The sequence below is a fragment of the Erigeron canadensis genome, chromosome 2, assembly GCF_010389155.1.
Source record: "Erigeron canadensis isolate Cc75 chromosome 2, C_canadensis_v1, whole genome shotgun sequence".
Lineage (NCBI taxonomy): Eukaryota > Viridiplantae > Streptophyta > Magnoliopsida > Asterales > Asteraceae > Erigeron > Erigeron canadensis.
Genome location: NC_057762.1, coordinates 8,228,948 through 8,252,547, shown reverse-complemented (window position 1 = coordinate 8,252,547; position 23,600 = coordinate 8,228,948). Strand labels below are relative to the sequence as shown.

At 31.6% G+C, this 23,600-nt stretch overlaps 2 protein-coding genes across 2 annotated transcripts; both read left to right on the top strand.

The window, feature by feature from the left end:
- Nucleotides 1-11,012: 11,012 nt before the first annotated feature.
- Nucleotides 11,013-14,127, top strand: LOC122587642. The gene is made up of 9 exons (XM_043759813.1): nt 11,013-11,257; nt 11,949-12,156; nt 12,247-12,335; nt 12,419-12,542; nt 12,635-12,708; nt 12,793-12,820; nt 12,987-13,078; nt 13,520-13,907; nt 14,027-14,127. The coding sequence occupies exons 1-9, from the start codon at nt 11,117-11,119 to the stop codon at nt 14,125-14,127; spliced, it is 1,245 nt and encodes a 414-aa protein (XP_043615748.1). The 5' UTR covers nt 11,013-11,116.
- On the top strand, nt 12,801-15,742 carry LOC122589814. The gene is made up of 9 exons (XM_043762136.1): nt 12,801-12,905; nt 12,987-13,216; nt 13,520-13,940; nt 14,027-14,118; nt 14,206-14,317; nt 14,402-14,475; nt 14,561-14,675; nt 14,777-14,868; nt 14,965-15,742. Exons 5-9 carry the CDS (start codon nt 14,233-14,235, stop codon nt 15,391-15,393), a joined length of 795 nt encoding a protein of 264 aa, XP_043618071.1. The 5' UTR covers nt 12,801-12,905; nt 12,987-13,216; nt 13,520-13,940; nt 14,027-14,118; nt 14,206-14,232; the 3' UTR covers nt 15,394-15,742.
- Nucleotides 15,743-23,600: the final 7,858 nt, after the last annotated feature.

Below are 23,600 nucleotides of genomic sequence, written 5' to 3'. Positions count from 1 at the left end.
AAAACATTGCCAAGAATATTGATTTTTTGACAAAGATAGAATGGATATTAAAACTTACGGCTATATTCAGGGAATCAGGGATATTTGCATAATCTTATGAATGTTCATATCCATCAACTTTCATTTCCTTTACCAAGTCATATCATATTTGTATAATGTGTTGATATTCTTATAAAGAACTTTGAGAAAATATGGTTAGCAAAAATGTTATAATGTTTTTTTCATCTTGATTGTACTTGTAAAACTTTGTCCATTTTTCATAATTTTCTAAACCAAAATCCATAAATGACATAAAAATTAATCTGATTTCAATTTTTATATGTCGTGAGTCGTGACATTATTTATCTTTTTTTTTTTTTTAACACTAAATATTACACCAATTCTACTCTACTTATAAAGTACCCCAAATGCCTATGCCAAGATTTGAGTTGGTCACTAAGATTTTAAGTTATTAAGATTTGAACCTTGGCTCAACCTCTACATACAGGCAACTCCATTCAAGAACTCAACAAGCAAAAGAAAACTTGCAACAATTGCAAATTTGAGCAGACTCCAAGCTGTTAGAAATTAAGATAAGGGAATATATAACTTATATGCTTCTAGTAGCATATAACTCTTGGATGCTTCCAAAGGAAAATGAAGAATTATGTGTATATGATTAAAATAGCCGGAGGACCAAAAATATAAACTTCTATTACAAGTTTGTTTTGGAAGTATCTAAGTTATATGCTGCTAGAAGCATATAGGTTATATATTCCCCATAAATAGGGCGTAATTTATATGTTTCTAACAACCACTGAAAAAAAATTTATTTATTTACACTAAGTGTGAAGAAATTTCTTAATTTATTCACGCTTAAAAATGTTTAAAAAGTATACATAAAAGTGTGAAAATTTTTGAAAAATTATAATTTTTTCACAGTTATATATATATATATATATAAAGAAAAATTTCACACCTAAAAGTGTGAACAAATGTCAAATATATTCACACTTAAAAGTATGAAACTTAAATTGTAACACCTAATTTCTCCCCACCTTCCTTGTGTGAAGAAATTTGGTGTTATAAATTATTCCTTACACTTCTAAGTGTGAACAATTAATATAGTTTTACACACTTGGAAGTGTGAACTTTTTTTTCTCACATATATAAGTGTGAAAATTTTATGATTTTTCAAATTTCTTTACACTTTTAAATATGAATACTTTTTAAACATTTTTAAGTGTAAACAAATTAAGAAATTTCTTCACACTTCTTTAAGGTAAGTGTGAATAAATGAGATTTTTGTTGTAGTGAACATATAAGTTTGAAGCTTCATTGCTTCTAAAGGCATGCAAATGAAGGATTATATGTCTATGTTTCCTTTTTTTTTGAAAGGTGAATTTCGATGAAAACTTCGTGTCGCGATTCGACAGCGGAAGGTCTAGCTTACGTTGTCTTAACCGGGTCCGCGCTAGAGAGCTCACTCGAAGTAGAAATGCCTATTTCAAATACCCGATGGGGGGAAAACCTTCTACTAACCCGCCCGAAGGCACAACGATTAATAGGGGTAAACCCTGCCCCTTCAGACTTGAACATGAGTATACCCAAGCCAAGCCCTCATTAAGAGACTTCCTATGTCCTCCCCAAGGCTTGAACCCAAGACCTCTTACATAGGGGGATGGTTTTTCAACCATTGAGCTAATGCTCAAGGACATGTCTATGTTTACTTACATAGTTAAGCAGCATGGTTGAATCAATGTTAAACACCATGGCCTCTGGATACATAGGTTATGGGTTCAATTTCCATCTTATGCGAAGGTTAGAGGGTCTTTCCTACCATTTAGGCAACTCAGATAAGTTATGAAAGGAGATTCAACAAAATTTGAAATAAAGAGCAATGGGCGTTTACATGATGTCATGATATATGAGAATGACGTACAGTGATGTGAACATTAATGCAGCCTCCTAGTCTCCCTCTGAGACTCGAGCATAACCGAGAAATTAAAAAAGAGAACAAGCATTTCTAATGGTGAGTTCGGAGAAAATAAACACGACCACTGCATTTCCAATACCTTAAACCCAATCCTAAAACCCTTCCTCTAAACGCACCCTTAGGTTTTACTCATTTTGTGTTAGAACAATTTAGGATATTATAGATTTCATTGGAATGTCTCATTTCAACTCCTTGATTACTTATGAGCTCTCCTTTTCAATGTATTATAAGACATTTACTTGAATCAAAGCAAATACGGAGTATTATAAAAAGAATGGACTATATTTACACTTGTTTTTTAATATATAATCTATACCAATGGGGAGTAATATATCTACAACACATTTTAGTTATCTACAACAATACGTGCTTTACGTAGTTGTACACTGTGCAGTAAAATATGTATTTTTATTGTAGATGGTTAAATTATGTTGTAGATATATCATTTCCCATACCTATATCTATACCCCTAATAAAAGAAGCTGAACTCTCCACTCTTAGCTTTAAGAATCTGATATGTTTAATTTACCCACCATCTTAATACATTCTTATTTCTATTTTATAGATTGCGAGTAAAATACCGTTAAAAAATAAATCAATCTCTATCTTTCCTTCACGTATAAACACATAACAAAAAACCCTAATTCACAATTCGACTCCCTTCTTATCTCTTTCACATCCCACCGCAAAACTTATCACATCGTCGACCGCAATGAAATTACTTTTACATTAATAATCACACCGTTTCGTCGCCGCTGCATTGCGCGGACACCAATCTAGTCTTTCTATACAAGATTACTTGCATATAAGATTTATACTTATAATAATGAAGAAATCAAGAACTTAGATTCAACCATTTGCTGAGTTCAAATTGGACCATGGGATTTTTGTTTTTTTTTTTAAAGTAACTATTATTCACAAAGCCGACCCATCACAAATTCGGAGTGGCAACAACTTACATCAGTATACCTAATCCATTGCTTCCAATTAATATTACAGCTTCTAGATCTATTCTTAAACCATAGAATGCTTATCGACTTGATGTCTAGAAATACCTTCTCTACACAAGTCGTCCCGTCATTGAACTTCTTTTCGTTCATTTTCTTCCAAATACACCAATAAGTAACAAAAACAATGTCTTTAAAACTTTCCTAGCTGGTCTTCCAAGTCCCACATGCTTTTCGATCTCGAACAAGTCTTTGATAGAAAAAGAAAAAAGAAAAAAGAAGAGGGGAGTTACTTTGCACCAAAAACTAACTTTATACCATACTGCCATGGACCATGGGATTCATAGGAGAACAGATGACATATAATTGTTGGTCCTTAACAAAAACTACATATATAGTACGTATATGATTAAAACAAGTAATAACAAATAAACCACTTCGTGATCTTCTAGCGTCCATAGATTGGGCCTGTTTCAAATTTTTTAAAAAATCGTTTGCAGGTCAGCCCAAGTGCCCAACCAGATTGGGCCCGTTTCAAAATTTTTAAAAATGACCCGTATGAATCTTATGCCCCGTTGTTAAGCAACAGATTTTTTCATCTCTAATGATTATCAACGAGAATATTTTCCGTGCTTCGCCACGGTTTTGTTATGTTTGATTTTTGTTTACGTCAAATTTACATTTATCGTGAATATACTTTATCGAAAACAACTAACTAATAATATATATTAATTTGTTACAGCTTTTCTAAATTAAATATTAATAAAGTGTAAGTTTTCGTTTTATTAAATATTTTGTATTATTTAACACTTAATATAACTTAAAATAATTATAAAACGAAAATAATTAAAGAATTTCTTAAATATGTAACATGTGTACGTGACACCTCATATGAGCTGCCATGTGCAAATTTTTTATTGGTCAATTATATTTAGTTACATAACTTAAATATTTTTACAAAGTTCATGCATATGATAGATGTTTTATAAGGTCATGCACACAATAACTTTTTGACCGTAGTTAATTAATTACATTTACATGCACTTAACCATTACATATATATATACAGATAACCATCTGTGTATTACGCGAGATAATAATTTTTTTATTATAATAATAATAGTAATAGTAATAATAATAATAATAATAATAATAATTATAATAATAATAATAATAATCTTATCTTAATCTTAATATATACTATAAGACAGTTGAACTAATGACTTATTAACCAATCACAATGCTCGATTTCATCAAATTAACTTTTGACGATGTCATCACTTAGATAAACTACAAATAAAAAAATCCTAATAATCATTATCCAAATATATTATTATATTAGTATTTATATTAATTTGTAGAATAAGTCTCATTAATTTACACTTCTTTGTTTTCCATCAATAATTTACATTTTTAACCCTCAATACTTAATTTATATTTATTTTTAGCCATCAAGCAAGATTTTATAAAAGAAGAGTATTAAAATATTTTTCACGCAAAACATAATTACATCTCTTTAGACCCTAGTAATTGGTATAGACTAATGAGGTACAATTTTAGGTGATTATTTTTTGACTTGTTGATTAATTGAGACGTCTAAATTTTTTGTGCTTATCAGACTATTTGTGCAACTTATTTATTTGAGAGACGTCAGGTGAGTTTTGTAGCACCTTTTTTGTTGTACTTTTGGAATAAAAGTGTAATGGTTTTCAATAATGTGTTTGATGGCTTATTATGACCGTACAATATGACTAGCACGTTATTCGCGTAATTTGGCGGTGGTTATGGTGGCGACAGTGTGGTGGTGGAGGCGACTGTTGGTGGTAGAATGTAGATAATTGATAATGTAAAGGGTTACTGGGATATTTTAAAAGATAAAGGACTCATAGTTTAATTTAACTATTAAAGGCATTTTAAACAATTCTCCTAATGTAACTTTCAACAAGGAAGTTATTTTCTTTATAATATACGGAGTAGTATAGAAGTATAGATATAGATATAAAAGTGTAGATAGTGTGAGTCGTTTATATAGTTACTTGCTTACTAGTGCCTTATGGAACAAGTTCGTCCGACACCATTAACATACATTCGCCAGGTACCATATGGGATGTGTTCGCCCTCTATAGTACATCTTATTTATGTGTGTCAGGTACAACTTGGGATGAGTGCGTCATATTTGTTTAGTTCAACAGTTGGTCTCTATGTGTGTTACGTACCATTCTATTACTCATTATATTGTACACCCATTGTTTGACTTATATCGACACAAATTGACTATTATTGTTCAACAAACTCAACAACCTTGTGTTGACATTTTAGTATACTTTATAGGTAATTAAGCAAATCAGGAAAGAGATTGCTAGAGCTGGACTAGATTCAAGGGATATTTGCGCTTCTTTTGTTAGTTAGGATCAGAGATATACAAGCGCTTTTCTTAGCATCCCTTGATATATTATTAAACGGACTCAAAGTTATGTGTACTCCTACCGATGGAAAATACTTATGTATTGACAATTTATATACTTATCTATTTCATTTGAGTTTTGATGTTTGTTCATACAGTGATCTCTATGTAATATCCATGTGTGTTTCACTTTCAGTTTTATCCCATATTTCCACCATAGGTAGGGTATGACAAAGTGGAAAAAATAATAGTTCTATCACATACAATAGATACTCGATTTATTCATCACACAAGATAAAATTTGTGCATATTTCATTACATTCAAGGACACTAATCCCTTAACAAGATATACTCTTCTACTATTGGCTCATGGATCATTAATATTGTACAATTTATATCATAGCAAATCCGTTCTAATGTATCTCCTAACCTGCTACGCTTACCAATCTAACTTACAAAGGGTATGTTGATAGACAACTTCTAACAACAAATAATGTCAAATCAAAAATGTACATTTAATCCGGTGTGAACAAAAGAATAGTACACATATTGTTCGGTTCATACTATTGAGTTATATAACTACTATCAAACAAATCACAAAGCACGCAACGGAAGACAAGATCTATGTAGTTTAATTAATTAACCAAGATAGAAAACGTGTACCTTAAATTGGAGAGAATAAGCAAGAAACCTTTATGATAAGGTTTGAATTAAACCTCTCTACGATTATACACACAACGTTGGAATGTATGTATCAATACACATCAAACTATCATGTGTACCTTAACTTGAAAGAGTTTTTTAAAATTTACAATCATTTAATTAAACTAGCATGGTTCCCGCGCAATGCGGCGACGGTGATGGCGGCGGCGGTTTAGTGGTGTTGGTGACGGGTGGTGATGATATCGACAATTTATGTCGAGTGGTGTAACCGTGTAAGTTGATGTAATGGTGATAGTGAAAAATTTTTAGAATATAAGGACTTAGAGTGTAAATTAGCAAGATAAGAGTTTAAAGTGTAAATTAATTCATTAAGGACAAATTTGATAATCTCTTATAACTCTTTCTATAAGAGGTGTTTATTAAGGCTAATTTAGTATTTTTGCATCTAACAATTTTTTAACACTTTTCAAAAATAGGGGGTTGATTATTATTATAATAGAGTATAGATAAAAAAATTTTAACATATGAAATATTTTCTACAATTTTTTTTTTCAAAACCTAATGACTTATTAACAAATATTAGATTAGAATTTTATAGTTATAAATATTAATATTTAGTTTAATATTTGATATAAATACAATGTGACATCTAGATACATATCCCAAACACGATTTATAACACCGGGTTACTTGAATCATAAATCCAAATCAAAAAGGTTAATTCTATCACTCAATCAGAAAGGTGCATAATTTTCTCCTATTTATATATTAGTTTTGCATATTAATATTTAAAGTTACAGTTGTCACTCAAATCAAGAGTCCTAATTGTTATCAAATATATAAAATCAATCCTAATTGTTATCATATTATCATAGAATAAGTGATTGAAAATAAACCTATGCGTGTTATGGACGCGCAACATGATTAAATACATATACTTGAATGTCAAGTACAAGATCACAAATATGTTTATATCTTTTATTCTTAATTATCTTTCATAATAATATCACATTATGAGTACAACTGGTTTCAAAATATTCTATAATAGAGAAATTATTATATATAGCATGTGACTTGTGGAATGACTACGGTAAACAATTTCATCAATATGTCGAGGCTAATAATGAGAGTGACAAACATATGATTATTATACTACAACTTGCAAAATATAACACTTAGAACCGTATTTCTTCAACAATATAAGCTTTTATGACTTAAATGTATGAACATCTAATATTGATAATATCGTAAACCATTTTTTTCCCTTTTAATGACGTCTTTTCCAATGACGATGAATTTGCCTTAAACATTTAATCGGTTATATAAAATCAAAAAACATAGGATGACTCAATTTAGTTGAATATGTTATATTATAAAATAAATTCCACAAATAAATTATATATTAAATTTTTATTCAGAGTGACATGTTGTGAAACTTACACGTATTTTAATATCGAATACCATCTCATCGTTAGAACTAAAAAAAAGTTAAGTCACTCGATAAACAATGTATTTTTCCTCATTTATATGGTTACCCATTGAACTGGATTATTGATATGTATCACCCATTTACTTTTCAATTTTTTACATGGTTGACCAACTGATGACTTGATGACCTACAATAATAGGTCAAACTCTAATTTTTTTTTATTTTTTATATATATAAATAACAAATTTCTGCTTCTCTCATGTTTCTCCTTCATTTCTGTCAATCATCATCCACATTCTAATTTTATGCATACACTCTAATATATCTATCAATATATAATATATGTACACTCTAAATATATCTGTCAGTATATAACATAAATATAATATATATATATATATAAAAGCTCTTGTATTAAATAAAACTAACACATAAGCAAAAAGAAAAGAAAAAACAAAGCATACACCAAAGATGTTGTTGATGTGTAGAAAAAAAGAAACGAAGCATATATTACATACATAATTACCCATCAACATCATTAATTATCCATTATTAGCATCATTATTACTCCCGTACTTATATTACATACATAATATACACCAGCAACATCATTAACTATCCATCATCATCATCTTTTCATCGACAGCAGCAATATCATCATCATCATCGTGGGTTTATCATCACTTTCTGGTGAGTGGTTGGATTCATCATCATCAGCAGCAACATCGTGGGTAAATTTTCATCAGTCATTGATTTGTTTAGGATTTGCATGTGAATCTAGTTTGGATTTGGGGGTTTTTGAAAACACTAAGTTTGGAATTGGGGAATGAATTACTTGTATGTATATCAGATTCATATGTATGGAATTTCGTTTGGATTTGGGGGGTTTTGAGAACTCATATTTATTTCCAAGATCAATATAATCTCATCTTTTCTTTCTAATATGTATTTGAAATTATTTTATAAATGAACTTCCAAAGTTCCAATCAATAAAACAACCCAGATTATAATGTTTCTTAATTAAAAATGTTTTTATAAAAAGAAAAATAGTTTAATCTGTTATCGTAGGTCATCAGTTGACCAACTATGTAAAAAATTGAAAAGTCTATGAGTAATACACATTAATAATCCAATTCAATGGACAACCATGTAATAAGGAAAAATACTTTGTGACTTAACCCTAAAAGAAAACAAATTCAAAGGATGGGTGTTCTAAAAAGATAAAAGATACACGTATCTGATTAGATGTCAAAATGAAACAAGGGGGTGGTTTTACTCAAGTGTACATACATCTATCTATCTCACATTCTAATCCACCCTGATATTTTTTTTGTTCATTTCTCTCAGTTTCTCATAAAAATATGTGTCTCATTTCCAAAACAATTAAATGCTTTGTGATGTATACATATTCAACACGTAATCATAAGACGGTTCACTGTGTTTGTTTTCTCCGCCGAAAGTTTTTAGCGATGGAGCTGATCGGGAAAAATGGCGGTGACAATGGTTGAAAGCATGAAAAGAATACAATTAATTACGAGCACATATGATCGGATGACCTTTTTAACGCAAATGAAGGATGGTTTTGTTTTCATTTTTTATCGGCCAGAAATTTATTAACCCAGGTAAAGAATGACCCTTTTTAGTTTACAGCCAGCGGCCTTTGTTTTTGGATGTTTGCGGAGTGCTTTATCTGTCATTGGTGTTCTTTGGTTGATGGCAACCTGAATCCTCGTTAGTCATTTTGTTTTTCTGTTTGCGTATATAGGCAAATGTTTCCCACTATTTACATTTCTTCCACTGTGAACAGTTGTTAAAATGACCACAAAGTTGGACAATATTACAAAATGGCCATCGTGAAGAGTGTATAAAACGACATAAAATGGCATCAAACGACAGCTCTTTTCATGACAATTGAGCCGTAGGTAAATAAATAAACAAGATATTAAAGTTATAAAATAATAGGTAATGATAAATAAGCCTGATTGATTTGTTTAAAAACTAAAAAGCTTAGTAATAAATTCATGACAAATTGCGCATGATGAATGGTAAACATTATCAGAGAGAAAAAACACATGATACATGTATTAAATATATAAGACATTAAGCATATCTCTTTAGATATATGTTTTAGTCATATCCATCATTTTCCTAAAAAAATTAGAAACCAAACAACTTTTAGTTAAAATGTGTTAAGTAATTGTACATTTATCAAAAAATTAAAGGGAGTAATAAATCTACAACAATGTTTAGCCATCTACAACAATGCAAGCTTTATACAGTACATTGTGCTATATAGTATGTACATTTGTTGTACATATCTAAATATGTTGTAGATTTATCACTCCCTAAAATTAATAGGTGGGCTTTTGATATATGCTATTAAAATCTAAATCTCTATATAAATAAAGAAAGATTGTAATAACATAAGATTTTTTTTGAATTGATTTATGTGTCAATTCCACACATCTTTATTGTCATCTATTTAGTATCTTTTAATCTAATTATGACATACTTTTTATAACAAGTTTTCTAAATTATTATGTGTAATTTACACATTTAAAATTGCAAAATATCCATTTATGTTTGAAATGTGTTTGAAATGTATCATCATTAATATGAAGTTAGATAGAAGTAGATACCCATTAAATCTTTAATATGATAAAATAACACACTAAATTTTTAATGTTAAAAAAATACACTAAAATCTTGACGGCATTATATAAGATTTTAATCATTTTAATATTTCTTTATAGAAGGGCGAAATCTTCTTTTTTTTTTTTATTTCAAAATCTTAATTACTTGACGAGGTACTTTGCTTTAGAGAAATGATATATTGACTCATATTTTACAAACGGTTTCTTAGTGACTGATGTGGAAACTTATGTGTCCTATCCACATCATCCAATATTACCTAAATAAGATTAACCTAGGTTAAATAACTCTACACTAATTTCCCCTCTAATATTACGGGTTACAGCATAATGATCGACACAAAATTACCTATCAACATGAATCACGCTTCAACTCTTTCTTCTCCGTTACATGATGAAGAGATATTATCGGATTGCTCATCCTTTCTTTCTTCCCCGTTAGATGATGATCACGGGTTGTTATCAAGTTCCAATAAAGGATTATTTTTGGATTCTAATCAAGAGATATTAACTGATTAAGGGTTACAACATGATGATCAAACACCAATATCAGAGTCGTCATCAAAAGTTAAGAATATTCAAAATTATGAGGATGATATTAAGTAAGTTATATCTATTTTTTTTTTAAACGGAAGTTATATCTATTATAGGTTGCTTTTGAATAATTATCAATGGAAATATTGCAGCTTTAAATTACAAATGCATATGAAAGATTGGTGTTAAAAAGAAACTTGTTTTATATAATACTTATTATCAAAGAAATAAAAATAAATAATCTAAATAAGGGTATTTTTTTAATATTTATATTTAAGACACGTGGTGAATAGTTATAACCCGACCCGACCCGACCCGGCAAACGCTACCGCCACCGCCATTAATTGAGAAAGGTATATAATCGAAGTTGGTTATCGTTGTTCTCACAATGAAATCATTATCATATCGATCAAAAATCATTCACAATAATCTTTTTTTCTTTCATTCTGTTTGTTTGTTGGTAATCACAATAATATTCTTTATTATTGTCTGTATTTTCTTTTCTTTTTCATTATGGATGCAATTAAAAAATTCTTTTTCGGTTCATCGTCGTCATCATCGTCATCATCACCATCGTCATCATCATCGTCATCATCACCATCATCATCATCATCATCACCATCATCATCATTGTCTGATTCTTTTCGAGAGCATGTATGATTCTTTATTCTTTCTGTTCTTAAATATATATATATATATATAATTATAACTGTGGATGATTCTTTATTCTTTCTGTTTTTTATATATAATAATTGTGGATTTGTATATTTAAAAATTTTAATGTTTGTTAAAGATGATTCTATAATCTTTCTGTTCTTTAATAAATAAATATATAAATTATTTATTGTGGATCTGTATGTATCTATAATCTATATCTATAATGTATCTATATGTGGATGTTCTGGGTCCAAAAACATGATTTCATATTAAAGATTTTGATTATAGGGTTTGTAATGAAATTTTTATCGTCTTGTAATTCTTACCATTATTCAAGATTCCATGAAATTTTTATATATATGAATCTTTATATAAAAAATTACTGAAATTTTTATCGTCTTGGAACCTCATTTCAACACTAGTAATATCACCCGAAATCTTTATATATATGAATGAATGGTGATGATTTTTTTACTCAGGACATATGTATTACTTCGAGTCAATGGGTTCTTTTGAAACAAAAACAAAGCCCTCGATTTTCTTACTCAAAATCTTTAACCGGTTTTTGTCAGAACTCAAATATACTAATTGAAACATCGAGAGAATCAATGTTCAAGTTTGTACATTCTGTTTGTTCCACATGTTGTCCATATATGTTTTTTGACGATGTTTCTTGTCAATCTTTTAGGCTTTGGCAAGGATAGGTATCATTTCCGAGGATTGTGGTAGTCCGGTTGGAACTCTTGTCTGTGTGCTGGTTGGTTTGATGGGTAGGATTCCCATTCCTAAGAAGAGTAGTCAAAGGGCTGTTGATCAAGGGATAGTAACTCTTTTATCGCCTTTCCCTGATAAAAAGGCTGTGGGTACTCATAGATGGTTTCCGTGTATTGCCCCAGGTAGGTTTATATAATTGTACAATACATGATGACACTTTTAGGTCTACAGTTTGTAAACTTCCTACAATGTTTTATTTTGCATATTTACAGCTCGAGGCGATGCAATTGTTGTTCAATCGGGGTGTGTCTGGCCTGCTCTTATTCAGGATGGAAAGTTGACTGGGTGTGTGAATCGGCAGGTCAGTTTTGAATCTTCGTTTGAGTTATTCGTGATATGTAGAGTTTGTTGTCTCTAAGCTATACTTAATGTGTATGTATACAGGGAAAAGATAAGCAATTAACTTTTGTCATGGAGACTAACGAGAAATCACAAAAAGTTGACTTCACTAGGAAACACTACATAAATGTTGTGAACATTCATAAGATGATTCCACATGCTCTCTCAGGTAGGCATATATAATTGGACTGGATGGGATAAAAATTTATTTCTACTGCTCTCATAGTTCTTTGTTTTAATTCTTATTATGCATATTTGCAGATTATCTTTCAGAGTTTGTCCTGTCAACTTTCATCTCAAAGGGTGGCAAGCCAATTGAGTCTCAGAAACACAAGGTAAAATACTGAATCTTCTATGTATGAAATTTTGTATGTACATTGTGTTGTTACTAAACTAGATTTTTATTTGTATGGTTACAGGGACATAAAACGATTAAGCTCTCTTGTGGTGAGTAGAACAATTACCGGCTTGGTGAGAAAACAGGATAAACAAGTAGTCGGTACCCAAAGATCCATTACCGGTGTTGTCCCAGGTAGGTCTCTGAATTGGCAGTAGAGGATATTATGTTAACAAAAGTGCTGAAATTTCTTTGTGCTATTCTTTACGTATGCAGCTCGAGGACATATATCAGCTGTTCGATCAGGGTTTGAACGATCTACTCTCATTCAGAAGCATAGCAAGTCGGTTGGGTTTAAGAAACCTCAGGTCACATTAAAATTCTTTTCCGGTTCATCATCATCATCATCATCATCATCATCATCATCATCACCACCACCACCACCATCATCATCACCATCACCATCATTGTCTGATGATTCATCCTTTCATCATCTTCAACAGCATGTATGATTCTTTACTCTTTTTGTTTATATATATATATATATATAAAGTTATAATCTATATTTAATTATAACTGTGGATGTCATAATATTCATTAAGATTTGATTTTTGGAATTGTAATAAAATTAGTATGATATTATTTTGTTCATTAACTAAAGATTCTGAATGAAGTATTAATAAAACATAATCTTATCTGACCCGTTTTGTAATATGACCCATTGGTTGTGATCTATGTTTAGTGATCATGTGTTTACTATGGTTATATCTAGTGATGATAACTTTCCTTGTCTATTCTTTTATTGTTAGGCGCTGAGCATGAAACCAATTCGAAATGAAGATACCGACAAGATTGAAGAAACGACCAAAACAGCAGCCGGTTGTCATGGAGTTGCTAACAATTTTGAGAGTACAGATGTTGTCGAGAAAGGAAGTCAAGTTTCATTTTTGAGCAAGGGGTATGTATATCAGATGATTACTCTATTTGAGAGTAAACGATCAAATATCGTTTTTGAGAAAGAAAGTCAAAAGTCGTTTTTCAGCAAGGGGAAGAATTATTTGATACGTACGAACCATCTATTTGAGAGTGAACAACCTAATCTCGTTTTTGAGAGCAACAGTAAGCCCGGGCCTATTGGTGAGAGTAAAAATTCAACAAATATTCACTTGAGGTGTAAACAAGATAGAAAGGTTGATGGTATTCATTGAACGTCTCCATGTCTTGCCCCAGGTGGGTTTATTTAATAGTACAATGTATGATAATTTTATATGTACACTTCTAAAACTCTTGCAATGTTTTCTTTTGCATGTTTACAGTTCAAGGTGATGCATCAGTTATTGTTCGATCAGGGTTTCTCCAGCCTACCCTTATTCATGATGACAAGTTGATTGGTTGTGAGAATCAGCAGGTCAGTTAGAATCTTTGTGTAAGTTATGCGTTAATACTGTACAGTTTTTTTTTTTTTTTAAGCTATACTTCATGTTTATATATACAGGGTAAAGATAAGCTATTAACTTCTGCCATGGAATCGCACAAAGTTGACTTAACTAGGAACCAAAGTATAAATGCTGTGAACATTCATAAGATGACTCCTCTTGTTGTCTCAGGTAGGCATATATAATTGGACTGTGATAATTTTTTATTTCTACAGCGCTCATATTTCTTTTATTTGTTATTATGCATATTTGCAGCTTCTCTTTCCGAGTGTGAACAGCCAATTTTTATCTCGAAGGGTGGCAAGCCGATTGAATCTCTGAAACACAAGGTAAAATTTTGATTCTTTCCATTCATTGGATTATTGTGTGTTCATTGTGTTGTTTCTAAGTTAGATTTTATTTGTATGGTTACAGGCACAGAAAAAACAATTAATTTCTGTTATGGAGAATAGAACCAATACTGGATTGGTGAGGAAAAAACGTAAACAAGCAGTGGGTACCCTAAGAACCATTACACGTGTTGTCCCAGGTAAGTCTGAATATGGCAGTAGAGGATAATATGATTGCATTAGTGGATAATATGATTGCGTTAGTGCTGAAATTTCTATGTATTGTTTTGTATATATGCAGCTCAAGGACATATACCAGCTGTCCGATCAAGGTTTGAACGATCAATTCTCATTCAAAAGGATAGCAAGTTGATTGGGTCTAAGAAACTCCAGGTCAGTTAAATTTTTTTTATATATTAATGTGTATGTGTGCGCGCGCGCGCGTGTGTGTGTGATTTCGCTAAGCTAGACCAATGTGAATACTTACAGGGATCCGAGAAACTATTAAGTTCTGTTGTACAGAGTAAGAAGCCAGGGATCATCAGCTCAAGCAGGAAAAATGATATAAAGGTTGTAGGGTGTAAAGATGTTGTTGATGAGAGGTCTCTTAAGTCAGTATCCAAAAAGAAACCAGGAAAATTCGACCCAAGCATGAAAGTTGATATAAAGGTTGTGGGTACACGTAAAGATTTGGTTTATGAGAGGTCTCTTCAGTCGGTATGCAAAAGGATTCCAGGAAACATCGATCCAAGCAGGCTAAATGATATTAAGGTTGTGGGTACACGTAACGATTTTGTTGATGAGAGGTCTCTTCAATCTGTATCTAAACAGAGGAATGTTAAAACTGTTCCTCAAGTTCCACCTTATAAAGGTGGCAAAATCCGTTCTTCTGAGCTCAAACCTCAATGGAGATTCTAGGGTCAAGACGGTGACCAAGAGCTACGAGCAAAGCCATACAATCTATACAGCCAGGGATGTTTCGGTACATGATCTTTTTATATTCAGTTGATATTAGTTGCTAAAAACTTAATTTTCTAGTTGTGTATGCAGGTTACAAAGAGTGCAACAACTTAACAGATTATCTCCAGTTTTTAATTGTGAGGCAAGCTGTAAATAAAGCTAAGCAGTTGCAAGGGTAAAGGTATGTCGAATATCAAAAAGACCATTAACCATTGAGTGGATTGTTTTTACTGTATGCATTGCGAAGGTACAGGTATATTAAAACAGACTTCCACCCACCATGACCCCAACTCCCACCCATCAAGACCCCCCCCCCACCCCCCCCCCCCCCCCCCCTTCTACACCCACCCATCATAACCCCCACCCACAACTCCCACCCATCATAACTCACATCCATCATAACCCCCCAACCAACAACCACCACCCAAAAGAAAACCCCTTAACACATAGAACAGTCCTTTAGTTAAGTAAATTCATCATTAATTGTGCTGCTGCTCACCACGGGAATTATTCGTGTAGTTAATTTTTTATGTTTCCTACCGAACTATATATGTATGGTATATGGGCTGTGATGAGACAAAATTGGGTGAAGTTTGAGATTAACCGTATCTTGGCAGGGTAACTTTTGTATTGCAGCCATGGCGGTTTTATCCACTTTGCACTGATTCTTTTTTACAAATCTGAGCCCTCATTGTTTTATCTGATGGATTGACCCTTTTCAGTTTCGACCCAGGTCTGTAGTAAGTTGGTTTCAGCTCGGTGGGTTTTGGGTATGCTACTCTGTTGTATTAATTTCTAGGCTCATGCAAATTTTCCTCGTGCCATTTGGGTAAGTCTTTAATTGGTTCCTTTTTTACTTATGGGGTTGGTTAACCCTAGATACTTTGTTTATTGAGCTCAAAGGTAATGTAGATTTGGTTGAGTGGTAGTTTGTTCTATTTGCTGGTGCCTAGATTCATAATTTCTGGTCTTTTATTGCTTGTTAGTAGGTATTGGCAAGTCATAGATGTTACATGTAGCTTATAGCTCTTATTAGGCACTTTTAGTTTGGATATGAGTCTGGTCTAATGAATCTAGGTTCACAAATCCCAAAAGTCTGACCAGTTAGAACAGAAGAGTGAAAAAATATACTGTTATGGCTTGCAAACTGCGAAATCTTTCCTTATTCTTGAGTTCTAGCTTAATAAGGAAAGTGTATTCATATCGGTGGATTAAGCTCTATCTGTCCAAAAAGCTTGAACTGGTTCACTGCTTGTTTTGGGTTTGAGCAACCTGCCAATTTTGACTGGTCCGGTTACAAGTCGTGTAACCATTCAACTAGAACCATGACCGCGGCCATTTCCCTGTCTGACGGGCCAATCTAGATTGGGTTTTTAGCACCTACCCCCTTTCCAGTTTCCTGCAATTGTCATTTTACTTGGTTGATATAAACTGAATATAAAGTTTGTATCTTGTTTGGCCTCTGTTTTAGATTTGGCACCCCCATATATTAAACTTGGTTGAAAAACCATAGTCTACTATGAGTTGATTTGTAGTTTTCTGTTTTTTTTTGCTTGTGAAGTTCGTTAAAATTACTATAATCAGCTGGCCCTTGATATACCAATGTTCTTACATTATTTGCTGTCAAAGTTCTCTGTTATGCGTCTTATGTAATTTTTATGTTTTCTTTTAGGGTCAGAGTGTAAGAACACATTCATGTCTTTTCACCCCTCCCTCCTATGATTACTTTCTCCACTCCCACTCACCATGACTCATCCCCTCCCCTCCCACCCCATTAAATTGACTCTGAGTTGATTGATCATGTTTTACTTGTAAATTTCCTTGCACTTATGCATTCAGTTAGGGTACAAGTTTTCTTATGAGTTGGTACTTGATAGACCAGTTTTTGAATGTCATAAAATTCATATTGGCATGTTCTCATGTCACTCTAGCTTTGGAATATAGATATATACATAAACCCTAATATATCCAACTTGGTGCTAATAGAAATACATTTAGTTGATTAACTAGTTTTTGCTGGTGAAACATAATAAGTTTTTCTGTTCATAGCATATGTATCTGTGTTTTCCTAAATTAGTTTTTGGATTACACTTTTGCTTGCTATAGTAGTTTTATCTTTGTATGTGTTTACTCATGGGACTCCATGGACTGGATTTTGCTTGCCAATATTTTGGTCTTACTGAATTTCATTTATGCATGTTCTCATGTTATCGAGTCTTGCGTGGTTTCTATGTTTTATATTGACCAGGATTTTACGCAAACATAGATGCACCCGATATGTCCAACTTCTTGGGGATGTTAATATAATAGCTTATGCTAAATGAACCATTAATAGAATAACTTGGTAAGTATTTGTGTTTTCGTAAAAGAGTTGACAGACTAGTCTTTTGCTTGTTATAGTTGGTTTTCAGTTTGATTCATTTTGGTTTGTAGTCTTGTTATCTGGTTGTTATGTGTTTTATCTGAATTTAGTTTATAAGAACACATAAATGTGCCCACATAAGTTTTAGTTTGTAGAATCGTTTAATCAGACTAGGTTTGTTTGAGATATCCTTTATTAGTTGTGATATTCATTGAATTTCTTTCTATCCTTTTAAAATTTGTGTTTTCGATGAACCAAGTTCTTGTTGTTTTAACTTGTAGATCTATTATATAGTTTCTTGTTGTTCTTACTGTTATTTCCTTTTACCTATTTGAACATATAAACGGACGTCATAGATATAACTTGTAGATCTATCTAATAGACTAATAGTTTCAGTTGATGACTATGGTATATATTAATGTTATTTACTGATGCTTAGCTTCTATGTTTTATTTTATGATTATTTATTTCCGCTCATTTGAACACATATAACATATATGTGATTTTGTGGATCCATTGAATATGTAGTTTAAGTTATCGCTTGTCAAGGTTGTTAATAGGTTCGCTATATAGTCATTACATTACATCTTAAGTTAAACGTGCACATAATGTGTCCTGTTAGACTTTTTTCTGTCAAGTATGTGTTTCATATACCTATTTGACTTGGTTCTCATGTTTTCAAGTCATGCATGACTTCGGTGGTAAGAGAGACTGCCACTCCATGTGTAGAAGTTTGCACAATAGGTTAATAGAGGCTTCTTAGAGTTTATAGACTCGTTATGGCCTTTAAACCTCATTAAATTCATTTCTATTTTTCTCGTAAGGATATATGTTTCTATACACTTGTTAGTATGCTTTCAGTGTATTTATAGGATACAGAAGAACACTTTTTGTATATGATCTCATGCTTTTTACTTGATATTATATGCTTTCATGATTTGGTGATAATTGTCTATGTAAGTCTATTTTCTATTCGATTGTTTCCTATAGCTTTTTAGAATTGATCTTATACTAGGATTATACATACATACACGAGAGTTTTGATAACCGCTTACTAGGTTAGTTTAAGTTGATAGACTCTTAATTTATTTATGAATCTGCTTACAATATGTGTTTTTATTTTGACCCCCATATCTTTCTGGAATAATGTTTAAGTTGATTGATTATCTGCTTGTGGAGTTAGTTAAATTGTTTATATCCCATTGGTTAATATATTAGAATATGGACTTGTTTTTGCTTATATCTGTTCTGATGTCATGTAAGTTTTTATATTCTACTGTATTTTTTTAAATGTAAAATTAGCTATATGTGTTTTTTATAAAAATTTAAGTAGATAAACCATTAATATGCTATAGTTTCTCATGGTATACAATAAATTACAAAATCTGTATATATTATAGGCTTGGTTTGAGATGATGTAATTGTCTTTGCTGGAGATGATGTGTTTCTTATTATTGCTTTCTCGATGTAATTTGTCTGGGTTTGCTGTTATCTCTTTCTTTTTCCTTTTTATTTTCAAATCATTCGTGATTTTATTATTGATGTTCGATTTATGATTTGATTATTATATGAGTACTTCATTAATGCACACATCTTGATCCACCCATCTGACAGTTATTTCTTCTCATTGTAATTTTTTTGATCAATGCAAAAATCCTTTATAAATTTAGGAGAAATGCTATAGTGATTCATATTTTACAAACGTTTTCTTACTGACGTGGAAACTTGTGTGGCTCATCCACATCATCCAATATTAACTTGCAAGTTAATATAAACTTAACCCAGAAGGTAGATCCTCTATATCAATCGTATATGGTTATTTTTTGACTCCGATTTTTATAAAATTTGTGAAATCAAGATCTGTTCAAATATGCAACTTAATATAACACTACGAAGTAGCGATGTTGATTGTTGTGGGTTTGGGTCTCGATGCCCGAATTTCTATATTGCTGATCCTTTTCCTTATCCTACGGGTATATAAACATGTATATACAATTTTCTATTGAAGTTTTATTAATGGATTGAAGAAAAGTTATAGATTGTACACCATGTGTTTGAGGAAATTTCATTATATTCGATCAAGTTTGATTATCTTGCTATTTATGATTTGTAAGTTATAAATTATTCAGAGGAATTCGCTTGAGTTTTTGTAATCGTACGATTTTTGTTGAAGATAATGAGAAAAGGTTGTAGCTTGAGAAAGAGTGTTATTCGCCTAAGCATGACTCTTGCATGAAGTGAATGATTTAGTATATGGTGAAGTGGAGCATAAGAGCATAGCACAGCAGAATTAGATAAAAAGATTTGTTTTTATAATTGGTTGTATTGATGTAAATTCATGTATATACGAGTTCACAATTTGAGTAGTAGGTGAATCTCTGTACTTGTTTTCATATTCATTTGAAGGCATATAAATGAATTTAAACATACCTATAACATGTGTTTGTCAAACAATGTTGCTATCATATAGGATAAACGGTATGCTTGAATCTCTAGAAATCATAATAGCACACCACATGAACCAACTTTACAGAAATCATCATTAAATCTAAGTCGTCAATTAACATTAGATATGTAGAAGAAAATTCATTCTGCATCTCTGCAACATTTAGTGTCGTTGCGACAAGCCCGTTTGGGTTTAAGGAGGCACGTAGGCTTCATTAAAGATTAGTTGGAATTTAGGGACTCCAACTCTCGCACCTATATTTGGAATTGTTTTAGACTCCTGGACCAAATCCGCAAAAGACCATAGTATCACATCTATAAAAGGGGTTACAAGGCTGTACTCTAGACCAAAATCTTGATAAACCAATAAATCTATAGACAATATTAACCTAGAAACATTTAAAGTCATATAAAACCAGCTGAAAATGACTATCAACATTAGTATTTAGTAGTAACCAAATCACTTCAGTAGAAGAGCTTTTGTTTAAAAGAACAAAACTTTGACACTAGAAAATATCAAGGGACCTGTTATTGATACCTCATTATCTAAAGGCACCCTTAGTACTCCTATTATTTTAATTCATTTCATTTTTCAATACAATTAAACATTAACATTTAACATTTAACAACATAGATTAATTGTAATTAATTCTTTTGCATTAAATGAGAGTGGATTTTTATATATCTTTACACTAGTTTTTTTAATTAATGGTTTTATTATTGTTAGTTTTTTAAATTTAAATATTAAGACATATATTTTTACAAATTTTTTTTTTTTTTTTTTTAAAGTTAGTTAGAAAAATTATGACTATTGGATTAAAATCAAGGGCCAAGATTTAATAATTATTTTTGAATCTTGGTCCTTAATTATAATCAAAGGCCATAATCCTTCTAACTTGACTCAAGTTGTTTTCAACTTGAGGAAATCTCCTTCTAATAAGGTATTCTTTCATTATGAAACATCACTAGGCTAATAATTAAAACAAATGTCTCACACAAAATAGGTCCTCATCTTTTACTCAAACAATACTCCAATTTCTAAAACCAACCAAAAACAAAGTGAAATAATGAAAACACACTAAAAATGTGACGGACAACAAAAATAGAAAAACTCTAAATGAAAAGCTAATTGTTGTATTTGGAGGGTTAAATGATGCATCTGCAAGGGCAACTTGTGATGATTTCTGAACTTGATATTCTCCTACATCTTGCGACTGTGGAGAAAGTTGGTGAAACATATCTCCTTGCACATGACATTGTTGATGTTGCATAGGATAACTGTAACATCCCGAATTTTTAAGACCAATAAAAATTATTTTTATCATATTTTTGACATTAAATTAATTTCTTAGTATTTTGTTTTTGGATACGGGGTTAATTTGGTTGGAACATTAGCAAATAACGGGTATTTACCCACCTAAAATCAATTAAGGGCGTAGCATCTTTAGGAGATGTTAGCCATGTATTCTCCTTACTCCTTGTTCCATTATCAAACTCATATCGATTTTCTCATCCATCATCTATTCTTGAATCTTCCAAGCTTGTTAGTTCTTATTTACATCTATATCAAATTCCTTTTACAAGTGATAATCAACATCACCATTTCAAGTTTCTAAAAATTGAATTTGAGATGGTAAAATATGGTGCATGGGCTGAATTTTTACAAGAAAAATGAGGAAAAAAGACTTTTGTTTCTTGTTGTTCAATTCCATTCTAGTAAAATTACTCCATCAAGGTAATGATTCCTTTAACCTAATTTTAATTTCTTTAAGAATTAGTTTTGAATTTGGAAATTTGGGGTTTTCTTTATATTGAGTTAATTGCTTCAATACAAGTTAGAGTTCTTATAATTTAATCAAAGTTGGGTTGCATCAAGGTTTTGATGAATGTTAGTGAGAAGAAAGAAATTGACAGATTTTGTCTCTGATTTTGTGACGAGTAAAACACCCCTGTATCAGATTATTCACTTGTTGATTCCTAAAAAGAAAATGTAGGTATATGTGTTAAGTTGAAGTGGCTACTGGAATGAGTTTAAAATGTGGAGTAGAACTCGAGATATGAATTTTTGAAGTAAGTGTGGTCATTCTGAATTTTCAGCAAAAACGATTATGTGTCAGTTTTTAAAACGAGTATATCACACTTATACGGGTCAAATATTGTGTTGGTCACTGAAGATAAAATGTACCTAAATGTGTTAAGTAGAAGTGGCCACTGGAATGAGGTCAAAATATGGTGTAGAACTCAAGTTACGGTCATTTGAAGTCAGTAAGGTCAAAACTGTTTTGTTAATGAAAACATCAACAGTGTTGGTTTTTAAAACGACCAGAAGTCATCTTTGAAGGACAACTCACATATTGGTCACTAAATATAAAATGTAGTTTTATGGGTCATATAAATTTAGCCACTGGAATCAAGTAAAAAGAGTTATTAGAACTTGAGTTATGCTCGTTTGAAGGCAGCCTAGTCAAATATAAAAATGGGGATTTTGTTATAAAAGTGAGTTTGACATTATGATAATGATATAAGAGATACATGTTATGTGAAATAACCCAAGATTAATATAAGATTGTAAATGATGGGTTGGGTGTTGAAATGCTAGTGATTATGGCTAGACGGCCTAGTATGTGATTGATGATCCTATATGCGTTTGTGATTTGTTGCTAGGTTGAAGCATACATATTTTGTATTCTTGCGGTCATCTTGATTTATAATTTTGGTTGTCGCAAAGGAGGTGAGTATTCTTGCATACCTTTATATATACGTAGGGTCGGTTACCATATGATGATGGATTTCATGTATGGTACTCAATTTGGGGTTAGAGCCCAATTTGGGATAGTATGATTATGAGGCATAAGAACCTCTTGAGATATGATGTATGAGGCCAACCTCTTGTGAATGGGGCCTAAGAACCCCAAGATTATTGCTATTGATTGTGTTGATTAGCTTATATGGATCCATGTAATACGTTAAAGTACAAAGGTGAGCATGTAGATATGGTACGGCGGTGCCATATGCTACATGTAATAGTCATTTGTGTGTTGCCCTCCTTCGTGTGTATAAACGTATGCAAGATTATTCACTAAGTTTTGCTTACTTTTTAGTTGTTTACCCTTTTTTATAGGTTGTAAAGTTTGAAGCATATCATATTCGCGGTAAAATGGTATTGTGGCTAGAACCCGTAGTGGCCCTCTTGATCTTGGCTCGTGATATGTCATTTTGTTAAAGTTATTTTTATGTAAAGTGTTGGAGTGAAGAAGTTTTTAGTTATTTATAATGGGTCATTTTGTAATAGTAATATAATAATTATGATTAAGTGTCTTTTGAAAATTCATTATCCTTAACAGGTTTATGATACCGA